Source organism: Phacochoerus africanus, chromosome 8 (assembly GCF_016906955.1).
Source record: "Phacochoerus africanus isolate WHEZ1 chromosome 8, ROS_Pafr_v1, whole genome shotgun sequence".
NCBI classification, from domain to species: domain Eukaryota; kingdom Metazoa; phylum Chordata; class Mammalia; order Artiodactyla; family Suidae; genus Phacochoerus; species Phacochoerus africanus.
In genome coordinates, this window is record NC_062551.1 from 14,276,635 (window position 1) to 14,291,269 (window position 14,635).

At 53.9% G+C, this 14,635-nt stretch overlaps 1 protein-coding gene and 1 non-coding gene across 2 annotated transcripts; one reads left to right on the forward strand and one right to left on the reverse strand.

Moving 5' to 3' along the window:
• The first annotated feature begins 1,423 nt into the window (after positions 1 to 1,423).
• Positions 1,424 to 1,496, forward strand: TRNAM-CAU (transfer RNA methionine (anticodon CAU)). Its single transcript has one exon. It is a non-coding gene; the product is annotated as a tRNA-Met (tRNA).
• Positions 1,497 to 4,769: 3,273 nt separating this feature from the next.
• On the reverse strand, positions 4,770 to 8,430 carry TLE7 (TLE family member 7). Its single transcript, XM_047791307.1, has 8 exons — positions 8,090 to 8,430; positions 7,738 to 7,768; positions 6,762 to 6,974; positions 6,415 to 6,656; positions 6,072 to 6,213; positions 5,788 to 5,941; positions 5,180 to 5,253; positions 4,770 to 4,875 (listed from the first exon to the last, which is right to left on the reverse strand). The coding sequence occupies exons 1-8, from the start codon at positions 8,383 to 8,385 to the stop codon at positions 4,771 to 4,773; spliced, it is 1,257 nt and encodes a 418-aa protein (XP_047647263.1). The 5' UTR covers positions 8,386 to 8,430; the 3' UTR covers position 4,770.
• Positions 8,431 to 14,635: the final 6,205 nt, after the last annotated feature.

Sequence of the window (14,635 nt, forward strand, 5' to 3'; positions counted from 1 at the left end):
ACCACCCCAGGATGACCGAGAGGGGAAGCCACAAGGTCAAGGCTGGGTAGTAGCTGAGAGAGAACAGAAGCTAAGCCCAGGCTCCACCACGGCTCTCTGCTCACCGCACTGGCCTCTCCAGCACCGAGTCTGGCCAGGAGATGGAAGCAGAGAGTGGCCTGGAGTGCGGTCCAGAGCCTCCCTTGACCATCCTTCGGAATGCGGTGTTCCCAGGAGGGGCCCTCTTGTCTCTGGGTCACAGAGCGCCCAGTCAAGGAGAGAGGGAGGATTGACACATAAAGAACAATTGAGAACAATTTGGAACCAAGTTGCTCTACAGTCACTAAGTGCCCTAGGAAATCAAAGCAGCACGAGGGGATGACTGCGAGCAGCTGCCCTAGAGAGGCGGCTGAAACCTCTGTCCAATTCAGCACCAAATCCCTGGAAAGGGCAAGGAGGGGCAAGGGGCTAGACCCACCAAATATGGAAAAATATTGTTCCCTGGGGACAACGCGAATTCCACAAGGGCTGAGACAAAGAATTAAGCTGCCCAGTCCAAAGCAGTCATCTCACCCCATAACAATGGGTAAATGGGGCGAGGCATCGAGTCTTTGGTAGCCACCTATTATGGGCGTCCTTTCCTCCCTCCGTTTTTCAACGGAATCGACATTCTAAAGTTTTCTGGAATCTCTCCTCCCTTCTCCTACCTCACCCCACCCCCAGCTCAGGACCCCAGGGCCTGGAGAGTTCACGCCCCAAACTCTTCCGAGACCCTCCCTCCTTCCGGCCCCGCGCGCGTGCGCCCCACGGCCCTTCCCACCCTTCAGGGGTGCCCCCGACGCCTACCTGCAGCCAGTGGCCCCCTCTAGCCTTCGTTCCCCGAATAACCGCCGACACCCGCCGTTTGTCAACATCCGGAGCCTGAGTTCGCGTCCCGCGCGCTCCAGCTACGGTGGCCGTCAGGGCCGACGAGCTCAGCGCCGACGGCCGCGGGCGCCGCCTCCGGCGTGCGCTTCGCGTTCCCGCCTGCCAACCTCCCGCCAAAGCCAAGCGCGTGCTCTCCTGGTTCCCGAGCGAGCGCGCGGGCGGGGTCACCTCTGGAGCCTCCGCCTCCGCCCCGCCCCCGCGTGTTCCGCCCCGCCCACTCCTGCTCGCCCCGCAGGACCCCATTGGCTGAGCCCCTTCCCATCCCAGCCCCCAAGTCGTACGGCCGCACGTGCCCACCTCCTCCTGAGAAGCCTTTGCGCCCAACCCGCTGCCGCCGCCGGGCGCGGGCTCCCCTCCGTCGGCAGCACAGGTCCTCTCCCGGAGTAGGGACCCTCCTCCGTAATGTTCTGGGACCTGCCAGGCCTCTGCCGAGAGACACCGACCGTTGGGAGGCAGATCGGTCAAAGGCAGGGGCCACAGGAACTTTCCCTTTAGTGAAGAGAAAGTGACTGTAGCAGCCCTCTTAGCGCAGTGGGCAGCGCGTCAGTCTCATAATCTGAAGGTCCTGAGTTCAATCCTCAGAGAGGGCACGACGTTTTGTTGTTCTATCCCCAAGTGCCATTAACAGAAAATAGAAAGTGTTCCAGGATGACTCTTAAAAAAGCCTGGCCGGCCAGGTAAAAGCATCACCCCGTGCTTCCAGACTACCTAGGTCTAACGGAGACTGTTAAACTGCTAGCCACAATCTTTGTTCCCTCTCCCAGAATAACAAAATAAGATGAATGGCCGGTAAACGTTCAAATACTCAGTGTTGGCGCGACTGGAGGAAAACGGATACAGCGCAGAGGACAATTCCTCTCGCGACACTGATGAAAAATCCGTCTCCTGGATCACTCCTGATCTCCTTTTGCCCCAAATTTCTCTAACCTTCAGCAAGGCCGGGTCTCCGCGTTTTCAGCTGTCCCTGGAGCCTGTATCCTCGCTCCAGGCCAGATCTAGCTTTCAAGAGCCGGTCCCCTCGGAGAGCAAGGTGGGGCGTGGCGCTGATGACCCAGGAATGGCCAAATTCTAACCATAGCTTTAGCGGAATCCTTCAATTTTTAATTATTCAGCTTACAATAGTTCCAATTACTTTATGATTTAGCCTCTCTTAATTTCAAAAGCACGTTTCTTAATTTCCCAAATAAGGAAATGTCTAGTTTTCTTTTTATTATTTATTTCTATCTTAATTGCATTATGGTCATAGAATATATACTCTATAAGAATTAAATACTCTGAAAGTTATGGCTCAATATTTGGTCAAGTTTTGTATTTCTTTGTTATTACACAATTTTATTTACATTAGATCAATATCAAATTAAACAGTATACTATTAATAGTGAGTTAATAAAATCATATTAATTATAAATATAATTAACAAAATTATTATGTGATTATATATTATTATACACTATTATTCCAGTATTTTTCCTCTACAAATTACACTACACCTCGATTTATCAAAACAACTATTGAGGAGTTCCCACTGTGGCGCAGAGGAAATGAATCTGACTAGGGTGAGGTTGCGGGTTCTATCCTGCCTTGCTCAGTGGGTTAAGGAACTGGCGTTGCCGTGAGCTGTGGTGTAGGTCGTAGATCCAGCTTGGATCTGGTGTTGCTGTGGCTTTGGCGTAGGCTGGCAGCTACAGCTTGGATTAGACCCCTAGCCTGGAAACCTCTATATGCCCTGGGCACGGACCTCAAAAGACAAAAAAAAAAAAAAGGCTACTACTGAGACGTTGTTTTTTTTTGCTTTTTTTTTTTTTTTTTTTTTTTTTGCTTTTTAGGGCCCCACGTGCTAGATGTGGAAGTTCCCAGATTAGGGGCCAAATTGGAGCTGCAGCTGTCAGCCTATGTATGCCACAGCCAAAGCAACATAGGATCCAAGCCACCTCTGTAACCTACACCACAGCAAGGCCAGATACATAACCCACTGAGTGAGACCAGGGATGGAACCCGCATCCTCATGGATACTAGTTGAGTTCGTTACTGCTGAGCCACAACAGGAACTTCACATTATATTTGTTTTATATTTATGAAATAGCACATATTTATCTGTTCATGCATCAATACGACATTTATTACAGAAACACTTGAAGTCTATTTGTTACCAGAGCCCAGGACGATTGACCTACTGTTGGACTCTACCCTCTGTATCATATTTTTAAATGGATGCTAAAAATATATTATTTAGAGGCATGCTGGCTATAGCAGGAGTCAGCAAAGTACAGCCAGCAGACCAAATCTGGCCCACTGCCTATTTTTATAAATAGTTTTATTGACATACAGTCACATTCATTTATCTGTTGTCTATGGATGCTTTCATGCTACAATAGCAGAGCTGAGTAACTGGGACAAAGACTATAGAGTAGGAGTCCCCGTCGTGGCACAGTGGTTAATGAATCCAACTAGGAACCATGGGGTTGAGGTTCGATCCCTGGCCTTGCTCAGTGGGTTAAAGATCCCATGTTGCTATGGCTCTGGCGTAGGCTGGTGGCTACCGCTCCGATTAGACCCCTAGCCTGGGAACGTCCATGTGCTGAGGGAGCGGTCCTAGAAAAGGCAAAAAGACAAAAAACAAAACAAAACAAAACAAGTCTATAGAGTAAAACCTAAAATATTTACTGTCTGGTCCATTAAGTGAAAATTTGCTATTTCCAGAGCTTCAGTAATAAATAGACTCCAACATGTACAACAATTTGAATACAAGTTTATTTATCTTACTTGAAATAAAGTGAGCAGCTGTCCTATTTGATTTGTGGACACAGGATCCTTTCACCTCATTGTTTTACAGTCCCCCCAGGCTTCCACATCATTTGCCTGAAGCTGGTAGAAGGTGACAGAGCCTGGAGGGGACCCCGACTCCTTTAGCCTGGACCCAGAAATGAGACATTCTTCACTCATCATGATCCATCAGCAGGAACCAGGTACCTGATAGTATCTCAATGCAAAGGATGGTACTTGGTCCCTGGCTTTGTGCCTCCCCCAGGGTGACCTCTAAGCTGCAGACTGTCTCAGCCATGCCAACACCCAGCAAAGAGGAGGCGGGGTAGAAGATGACTAGAAATCAGACCCCTATGGCTTCATTTGGGCAGTTAGGGCTCTATCAGCCTGGCAAAGGCAAGACCAAGTATCACACCTTCAAACACGACAAAGTTGCCCTGAAACAGAGACGGGCAACTTTTGACCAGCACCAAATGCCAGAATGAGGATCAGGACTTTGAAAGACTCCGATAAAGCCAGGGCTCCTGAGGAGGGAAGCTAAAAGGAGAGCTCGTCCCAGGACATGGTTAGACTCGCTCCTGGAGTCTTAGCCTGTGCCAACAGTTGAGTATTGTTGGCCCACCAACACCCCAATGCATCCTGAAAGTTTGTATGTGAGCGTCCACTGCCTCTTGAGCTTTCTTAAAATTCCAATCATTCCCTGACTGCCCCCCCGCCCCCGCAAAAAAAGCTAAAAACAACACTAAGGCTGGTCAAAAATTCCTTCCGCACCCTGGAATCTGCTGAACTGGGGGCATAAGCAGTCTATCACAGTGACTTAACTATTTGAAAGAACCAACCACATATCCAAGCCATTTTAGTTTTTGCTCGTCTATTTTATTAATGACAAAATCCAGAAATTCGAGGTAGAAAAATAACAAAGGAAAAATCGCTAAGCCATATAATAAAAACCTGGAAGGGCAGGAGGGAAACGGACAGAGGACCGGCTGGAGAGGAGACGGTGGGGGCGTGGGAGGTGAGGACGCTGCCGGGCACCCATGGCGTCTCCTCCGCTCTCGGCCTTCTTTGGGTCTTTGCCACCGGGACCAGAATACGCAGCCTTCAATACAAGAGCTGGTAAACTGTGGCACTGTTTTTGGAGCCTGTGACCAGATACTGGTTGTCAGAAGATACGTCACAACACAGGATGTCTGTAGACTCCTCTGCCTGGAGGGAAGGAGAAGCCACAAGGGGAATGACATGCAAGGGCCAGGCGTGGGCCAGAGACGCAGCTGTTTCAAGGCTCTGTGTGGACCTGAGGCTCTGTTTGGAAACCAGGCCGGGTTCAGGGGTCAAGGTGGTGTCCTGGAGTTCACAGGACCCAGAGTCCTTGTCGCCCCACCCCTATACCTGATGGCCCTGGATGCCATCTCAGCAGTACTTTCCAGCACCGTCTCTAGGGCCTGACCAACGGGGATCGGGGGCTGTGAGCTCCGCCTGCCTGGGTCTGCGCACCCCCTCCACCCAGTACCTGAAACAGCCTTTGTAGAGAAGGTGCAGCCAGGCAGTGGATCGACTGGTCCAGTGTAGACACAAAATAATTCCCTGGTGAAGGAAAGACAGATGCAGGGGCCGGAGACCAAGCCCACCTTTCAATCCCCAGCTCTGCTCCCGACTAGACGGGGACAAGGGCCACTCCTTCACCGCCTCAGTTTCCCCACCTATAAAACTCAGATGTGTCACCCAAACCAGTCCCTCATCTGCCCGCACCCTCCAGCCACACCCAGGATCATGGTGAGGGTCACAGAACAACAGGACAATGACACGGGGCTTCATGGCTCTTCCATCTGCCCGTGTCTTCGGGCTGTGGTTCCGGGTGGGAAGAGACCATCACTGACAGAGCCACAAGGGAGAGAGGGCGGAAAGGGAGAAAGAAGCGGGGAAAGGCAGCCAGGCCGGCTGGGGGGAGACCTCGGAGGCAGGAGAGGCGGACACAGAGTCGAGGGCTGTGGGACCTGGGCCTGGCCGGCGGGGGGGGAACGAGGAGTCTGAAATAAGTCCGGGCCCAGACTCTACAGGTGAGAACGGGCCTTGGAGGGTGACAGGACACCCCGAGGTGTCCCCTGTCTGCGCACTCACCACAGGAGGAGAACTTGAGATTGTGGTGGTAGATGTACTTTTCGAGGGAAGCCTTGAACTTCTCCTTCCGATGTGTGTGCAGAATGATGATCTCACTCATTTTCAAGCCCACTAACAGCCACTCCTCGCTGGGGTCGTGGGTGATGCTGAGAATCTGTGTGTGAGGAGCTCTGGGGTCAGGGCCATCGCTCCCGCCCACCTCTTCAAACTCAGGCCCCACCCTCGCAGACACCCCCCCACCCCAGCCCCAGGCTGCACCCGGCCCAGCGGCGGCCTCTGAGCACCTCGTGCTTTAGATCATGTTGCTGCAGCCGCTGGTAGCTCCTCAGGTCCCAGGCATACAGGCGGGTGTCCTCGCCTCCCGTCCAGAACTGATTGCCCGCAAGGTCCACACATCGGGACCCGTACACGGGGACTTCGTGCTTCCTGGAGGAAAAAACAACTCAGAAGTTTGTGCACAGGCGGGACCCTCAGAAGTGTCAGGCCCAAGAAGGCCCTAGATAGGAAGCCCCGAGGCGTGCTCCATGCTGACTCCCAGAGTCCTACCGCGGAGGGGAAGGGGAGCCGGGGAAGGGGCCCCGCGCTCCCGAGGGCCTCCCCGCCAAGCTCTCCCATCCCGCGTCACACCTGATCAAGATCTGGTTCTGCAAATCCCAGATCTCGACAAATCCTTTGAAACAAGCCAAGCAGATCTGGGCATTGGAGGAGATGGCCAGGGAGTAGCACTTGGGGCCTGTGGAGGCCAGCTGCGCCCTGACGCGGGGGGTGGGCGCCAGGTCCCAAAGAGTCAGGGTCCGGGACACACCGCCCGTGATCAGGCTCTGCTCGTCGGGGAACAGCTTGCAGGTGAGGACACAGTTCTGACGGTCCTGCAAGAAAGGTGTACATTCTTGAGTCACCTCCCGGAAGCCCGGGCCCTGAGAGTCCGGTCAAGGTCACATCTGGGCACCCGAGCCTTCTGGACGACTCCTCACCTGGAGGTTCAGCTGGGCCTGGGGGGCCTGGTCCCAGGCGTGCAGGGCGCTCTCGTCCCACACCCTGATGTAGCCGTGGCCACACGTGTACACGTGGTGAGTACTGCTGCTGATGGCCACAGCATAGACATTCTTTCCATGGTGGAGTCTGCCAACCTTCCAGGAGTCACACGGGGCCCTCCGCCTGACCACTGCTTCATCTGGAACAGGAGGCTGGGGTGGCCATAGAAAGGTCACAGGCTTGCCCTGCCCTCCTCCGTGAGGGACAGCCCGCCCTGCCCTCTGACTCAGTTCCTAAGCCTTCATCTGACAGCTCCTCTCTGGCCCCCAGGCAGAACTGTGCCCTCAGCCGGGGTCCCCAGATCACGGTCATCCTTCTACACTGGCCCTGCTTTGACTCCCTGATAAACAGGCCACGTTGGAGTTCCTGTTGTGGCGCCATGGTTGACGAATCCGACTAGGAACCACGAGGTTGCGGGTTCGATCCCTGCCCCTGCTCAGATCCTCCCAGTTAAGGATCTGGCATTGCGGTGAGCTGTGGTGTAGGTCGCAGAAGAGGCTTGGATCCCGCCTTGCTGTGGCTCTGGCATAGGCTGGCGGCTAAAGCTCTGATTGGATCCCTGGCCTGGGAACCTCCATATGCCACAGGAGCGGCCCTAGAAAAGGCAAAAAGAAAAAAAAAACAGGCCATGTTCTGAGACAATGCTGCGGACTGGCAATGAGGGCAGAGCCTGGCTGAGTCCCCTAGGACGCAGCTCTAGAAGCGCTCCTGTGAGCCGGGGCCCTCACGCTAGTGATGGGAGAACGGGGGGCCTGGCCCAAAGGAAGCAGGGAGTTCAGTCACCACCTCTGGGAGAGGACAGTGCATGTCCCCTCCTTTCTATCGCCTTCTGGTTGGTGGCGGGCCTGGGGGCAGGGGCAGTGTAACGAAAAGGGAATGATGCCAGGTTAGGAAGAAAAAAAAAAAGACGCTTACAATTGTTCTGAGGAGCGACCAGACTTCTTCACTGGGAGGAGGTGAGGGACACGGCTGACCTGCAGGGCGAGACCAGTGGCCACCTGCTCACAGAGGGGGTCTGGTAGCAAGAGCATCACAGGATCCGGGGAGAAGGCCACCCTCTCGACCCAGGGCCGTGTTCCCTCTCCCCCATCACAGGACCAGCCTCGGGCTACACCCCGCCCGCCCACGCCGCCCCAGCTGGGACTTACCAAGCTCAGATCCTGGTGGGGAGCTGTGACACGCAGAGGAGAGAGGACCGAGACAGGGCATGAGAAGGGCGGGGAGCTCCGAGCTGGGATCCCTCTGCCCCGGTTCAGGTGAGACCTACCTGAAGCCAGACTCTGCGCCTTCCCCTAATTCCACCTCAGGAAGCCAAGGGGCCTGCAGGTCAGAGCTGTCCAGGATCTGGGGGGCCCACGGCGGCGGACTCTCCCAGCTCATGGCTGCATAAGCCGGGCCACTCTGCCTTGGGGAGCCCGGGGGTGGCTGGGGGGACCCGCACACCTCACCCGGCTGCTCGGGCTGGGAGGAGAGGCCGGGGCTCTCCGGCTTGCTCCTCCTCTTCTCCGGTTCATCGTAAATGGTGAGGATACTGAACGAGGCCTCTTCCTTCTCTTCACTCATGTTCTTGGATCGATCAAGCGCCTGAGCCACCTGGTTCAAGGGTTCGAGGGAGGAGCCCGTGGCACCGATCCTGGGTTCCCACTTGGTCCTGATCCCCTGCAGCAAGAGGGAGAAGAGACGCCAACATGCAGAGGCGCTGTCTGGGGTCTACAGAGAAAGCTCGGAGACCACCCCTCCGGGTGAGGGGATTCAAAAGACTGGTCAGCGACTAACTTGGCTTAGCCAGCTGATGTAAGCTAGTCCCTGCAGGCAGCCATAGTGTTAAGGGTGATATTTCACACAGGGTGTTTTGAGATATTAGTACCAGGTATTATGTTTTTCCTTCTAGACACACAGTCTGCATTTCCCATCCTCTAAAATCAGACTCAGGGAGTTCCCATCGTGGCTCAGTGGTTAACAAATGGGACTAGCATCCATGGGGACGTGGGTTCAGTTCCTGGCCTTGCTCTGTGGGTTAAGGATCCTGCATTGCCGTGAGCTGTGGTGTAGGTCACAGACGCGGCTCGGATCTGGCATTGCTGTGGCTGTGGCGTAGGCTGGAAGCTACAGCTCCAACTGGACCCCTCGTCTGGGCACCTCCATATGCCACAGGTGTGGCCCTAAAAAGACAAAAAGGCAAAAATAAATAAATAAATAAAAAGAAAATCAAACTCAGGAAGTTCCTGTTGTGGCTTAGCAGTAATGAACCCGACTAGTATCCATAAGGATGTGGGTTCGATCCCTGGCCTCGGTCAGCAGATCGGGGATCCCACGCTGTCATGAGCTGTGGTGTAAGTCACAGACGAGACTCAGATCTGGCGTGGCTGTGGCTGTGCCCTAGGCCAACAGCTGTAGGTCCGATTCGACCCCTTGCCTGGGAACTTCCATATGTCATGGGTACAGCCCTAAAAAGCAAAAAATAAAAATAAAAAATAAGAAACTAAGATCAAACTGACCCTTTGATCTAACCATATGCTTTTCAAATAAGGGCTCATCCTCTGCCCCCATGTAAATGAGACGGGAGGCCACAGGAAACTCCACACACATGTCGCAGGGTCCCTGGCCCCCTCGAGGGGATGCTGTGGAAAAATTCAGGCCCATTTGGGTGGCGGGCAAGGCTGCAGAAGGATGAGGTTGGCTGGTGGTGATTTCATCTTTCTCATCCCCGGGGGATAATTCTAAGACCGGAATGGAATCATGTGTGTAAACTACTCAGCTTCAGTAAGGCCGGAAACAAACACTCGATACAAGGGCTGATAGTGCACTTATTTGGGGACGGCGGTGCCAGGGACAAGCGCTTTGAGGATCTGAGGCACATCCAGTGCCTTCTTCCTTCAGGAAGCTTCCATCAGAGGCTGCCCAGTAGCCACCCCAGAAGGCCCTCCAGAGACCCAGTGTTCCGCTGAAAGGACACACTGGAAGCTTCAGGACAAGATGACGGGGAGAGCCGGGTGGGGATCTCCCAACTGGAACCAATGCCTTGGTGACCGGGCTGAATCCCTGGCTCTCAGACACCCTCTCCCCGAGGGCTCAGCAGACGCCCCAGGGCACCGGGGCTGCCTGGCCTTGGAAAGATGCAGGGGTAGCTGTGTGGCCAGACTCAGCACTTGCAGGTCTCATGGTGTCGTTGGCCCTGAACCAAATGCTTCACAAAGCTGGTCCCATCTCATCCACACAACAGCGTGGGCCATGATTCAGAGGTTCTGAAAACGGAAGCTCAGAGCAGGTGAGCAAATAGCTAGAGAGCCTGGAGAGGAGGTTCAAATTCCGCCCTGTCTGACTCCACACTGTCTCCTTTCTACCCCCGTCCCCCCCAAGTCAGAGGAAGGAAGGCACTATCCAGCACACTTACAGCGCAGTTACCCTCCGACCCAGCACTTCCAGTTTTAGGAATTTGTCCTAAGGGAGCCCTTGAATAGAAGCCAAATAAATCTATGTCTAGGCTGAAGCATTACAGCACCGCTTGTAAGAGAAGAGGACGGGACAAACCCAACGTCCAAAGGGAGGGACTGGAGCAAGTCACAGTATATGCCTGACAGGGAACACACCAGAGCTGTTAAAAACAAGGAGGGCAGGACTTCCCTTGTGGCTCAGCGGGTTCAGGATCCTGTGTTGTCACTGCAGTGGCTCGGGTTGCTCCCGTGGCCCAGGTTCAATCCCTGGCCCAGGAACTTGTGCATGCTGAGGTCGGGGGTGGGGGAGGACACAGACGCCAGGACAGGGAAAATCCCAAAGTATGTTCACAGGGGAAGGGTGGATGCAAGGCGCCTGATGCACAGCTTTGGCATAAAAGAAGGAGGGAAGTTAGAACCTATCTTTGCAGATGTTTGCACGTCCAACGAGGAAAGACCCTGCCTAGAAACTGGCAAATAGGAAAGAAGAAGGGGAGGGAGGGAGATGGGCTGGCTCGGCCCTGGGGAGGGCGAAAGGGCGGAGCACACGCACACACCTTCGCAGCCCCGAGAGAAGATGAGGTTGAGCCAAGCGGGAAAAGCCTAAAGCAAAAAAGTTTAAAGCAAAGGGTGGGTAAAGCTTAAAGGCAGAGAGGCCATTTAACCAGGATTTCAATGGACGAGGAAGATTACATCCTAAGAATAAGACAGAGCTTTCTAGAAACTGTACCAGGAGGAGTCAATATCCCCGATGTTTGCTCTACCCGTAAAGCTGGGAATACAGGCAATTCTCTTCCTCAACTTCACCACAAAATACTAGCGCCGGGGGCCCACCCTGCCCCGGGGTCCACCAGGGTCCCCGGTGGCCTGCAACTCACCTCTGACAGGCAGAAGGTCAGACCTGGAGATGGGAGGTCAGCGGAAGGGCAGCGTCTAATGCTGGGAACCTCCCTCCACACCCAGGCGCTGCCCCTTCCCCTCCCCTGCGGGGCTGCTATTTTACTTAATTGATAATCCGGGGCTGGGTCAGAACCTGGGTCAGGTGTGGGGCCCTGAGCAGCTCAGCAGTTACTGGGAGTGGCCTTAACCACCACCTGCTGCGGGGCCCCTGGCCTGGCTGCCATTTCCAGTAACGCCCGAGTCCCGGGATGAGGGAGCAGACTGGGCTCAGTCCGTTCCCGGCAGGAAGCCGGGTGGAGGGAGCCCTTTCCAGGGGATGGGTCTCCGGGTTGGGTTCAGGCTGCCCCACAAGGAGACAGTGTTTGCACAAAGACGGTAGGTTGGGTTGAGCTGTGCCCAAGAGACATTTCAATTTCTCCTCTGCACAGGGGAACCCCCTTGGCTCGGGGCAGCCGGCTCTGGGGTCTCTCATCTCTCACCCGTGTCTCTAAAAGTGAAGACCCGGGAAGACTTTCTGCAGCGGCCTCCTCGGTGCTTCTGACACTGGAGCCCTGAGAGCCCCGGAGTGGGGGCTCAGGAAAGTAGAGCACTGGGCCCACCCAGGAGATGCGGATGCTGCAGATGTGGCTGAGGCCTGAGCCATCGTATCTCTGGCAAGTGCCCGGGTGAGGGCGTCACTGCTGCTGCTGCTGCTCTGGGGACCCCAACTGAGAGGCACTGCTTAACCCCTCTGCCTGGCAGGAAGGGAAGGGGTGGGGAGGTTGGATCCTCTCCTGCTTGGCTCCCCCCATTCTCCTCCTGCCACTGGCCAACCCCGCCCACTCAACACACTCTCAATTCCACTCTGTTCTTCTCATTCATCAACTTCCTTCTTTCAAAGGAGATGTCCTGAGATGGCAGCTGCTTAGAGAGAAATCTATGCCACCCCTGAGCCCCAATCTCCATGCTGTTCTCTAATCCAGCAATGCTGTTCCCTGCCCACTCATGTATCAAGCGTGTGCTCTCATATATTCTGAGCACCACCCCAGGGCCTGGGCACAGTGCCAGTGACCAGGGATCAGCATCAATCTAGCCCAGGTCCTCAGAGAGCCTCATTTTGAGAGGCGGGATGGGGGGTAGAGGAGACTTGATATAAACACACGTAACTCCCCGCTTGATGCATGATCCATTTTTGGAAAATTGTCTTTTTCGATTCTCACAGGAAATGCAACAGTGAGGGACACCAGCACGGACTGGATCCCCAATTTTCAAAGGTGAGAATTAATCGGGGTGTCAGAACCTCAGAGAGACTTATTTTTGGCTGCACCCATGGCAGCATGAGGAAGTTCCCGGCCAGGGATCGCACCCGCACCATGGCAGCAGTTCTGAGCCGCAGCAAGGACAGCACTGCATCCTTAACCCACTGCGCCACCAGGGAGCTGTGATAATGCAGAACATGCATGTCCAGTGCCCTGCGATGCTCCGAATGATGATCCAGATGCTATGGCCCTTCTAGAAACCCTTTCCTCCCTGGGCTGCCTCACTGACCAGCCTCTCTCAACCTGCCTGTTCTCTTCCTCAGGCCCCTAAGAATTGCTAACCTGAACGAGCATTTAAGTTTGGCAGCTTCAGAGCCCTGTTAACCTCTGGGTATGACCACAGCCTCAGGAGGATTGTAATCTTACCGTCTCCATTTTACACGTGAGAACACTGACGCACAGGCTGGCAACCTGTCACAGCTCATGCTGCCTGGAACTGATGGCCTGGCTTCAAATCAAGACAGTTTGACAGAATGGCCCGGTTGCTCATCCCGGCACCACTGCTTCCCCCAGAGCGAGGCCCAGGCATCTACCCTGGACCCTCTGTGTTCCCCGCAACCTTTTCTAGACAGTGCCAAATACCTAAATTTCATAGATCTGGATATGAGAGGTAAACTATAGAAGCTTCTAGAAGAAAACAAAGGGAGTGATCATTGTGATATTGGGGTCAGCAAATATTCCCTAATAAGGCTCTAAAAGAACTTCTCTCAGAAGTTCCTGGACAGTTGAACTGGCAACTACAGATCAGAAGAGAAAGTAACAGGAGGACCAGGGCGGGCATGATGGGGAAGCACCGAGAAGGGGTCCAGAACCCCAAGGTCAAATGTTGTGGGGAGCCAGCGAGGTCTGAGGCATGACAGACTGGAGGCCGGGTGGGGGTGGGGGTGGAGGAGAGCATAAGAGAATGTTCTAGGCAGAGAGAACACCACGTACAAAGGTGTGGAAGGGAACGGTCTTTTAGCAATTGGGACAGTTTTCTAGAGGCTGGAGCGCAGACAGCGCGTGTTTTGGAGGCGGGGATGTGGGCTGTATTCTTGGAGGAGCATGGGTGGGGGATACTGAGGGTTCTGAGCTGGGGGAGACAGGGTCAGACTTGCGTTTTGGAAGGACCCAGCCTGTGCTTCAGCGGATTGACTGGAGTCTGGGGAACCAGGTAAAAGAGAAGATGCTCAGGGAGTTCCCGTCGTGGCGCAGTGGGAAACGAATCCGACTAGGAACCATGAGGGTGCGGGTTCGATTCCTGGCCTCACTCAGTGGGTTAAGGATCTGGCGTTGCCGTGAGCTGTGGGGTTGGTCTCAGATGCGGCTTGGATCCCGTGCGGCTGTGGCTCTGGTGTAAGCCAGCAGCTGTAGCTCCCATTCAACCCCTAGCCTGGGAACCTCCATATGCCGGGGGTGCAGCCCTAAAAAGCCAAAAAAAAAAAAATAATAATAATAATGCTCAATGTGAGTAGTCAGCAGGAAAATATAAACCCAAGATGAACTGAGGTACCACTTCACACCTGAACTGAGGTACCACTTGACACCCGCTAGGACGGATAAAACAATAGCAAAACTAACCAAGTAATAAATGTTGGTGAGGATGTGGAGAAACTGGAACCCTCAGAAGAGGCTGATAGGAATGTAAAATGGTGCAGCTGCTGTGGAGAACAGGGTGGCAGATCCTCAAAAAGTTAAACCCAGAACTACCCCATGACTCAGCGTATCTACTCCCGGGTACGTACCTAAAAGAACTGAAAACCGAAGCTTTTTGTACAGCAAAGTTCACAGCAGCATTATTCAAAACAGTCAACAGGTGCAAATAACCCAAGGGTCCATCAACAGACAGATGAAGAAACAAAATGTGGTCCCTCCATTCAATGGAATGTTAGTCACCAATTGAAAAAAATGGGGAAGTCCCTGGTAGCCTAGGGGTGAAGGATCCAGCATGGTCACTGCTGCGGTGCAGGTTCGATCCCCTCCGATGCAGCAGGTATGGCAAAAAGCTAAATAAATAAAGACAGATAGATGCTACAGCATGGATGAGCCTTGAAAATATCACACTAAGCGAAAAAAGCCAGAAAAATAGCTCCACATTATTTGAGGCCATTTATATGAAATACCAGGATAGGCAAATCCATAGACACAGAAAGCAGATTAGCGGTTCAGGGGCTGGAAGATGGTGAGTACTGGGAGTAACTG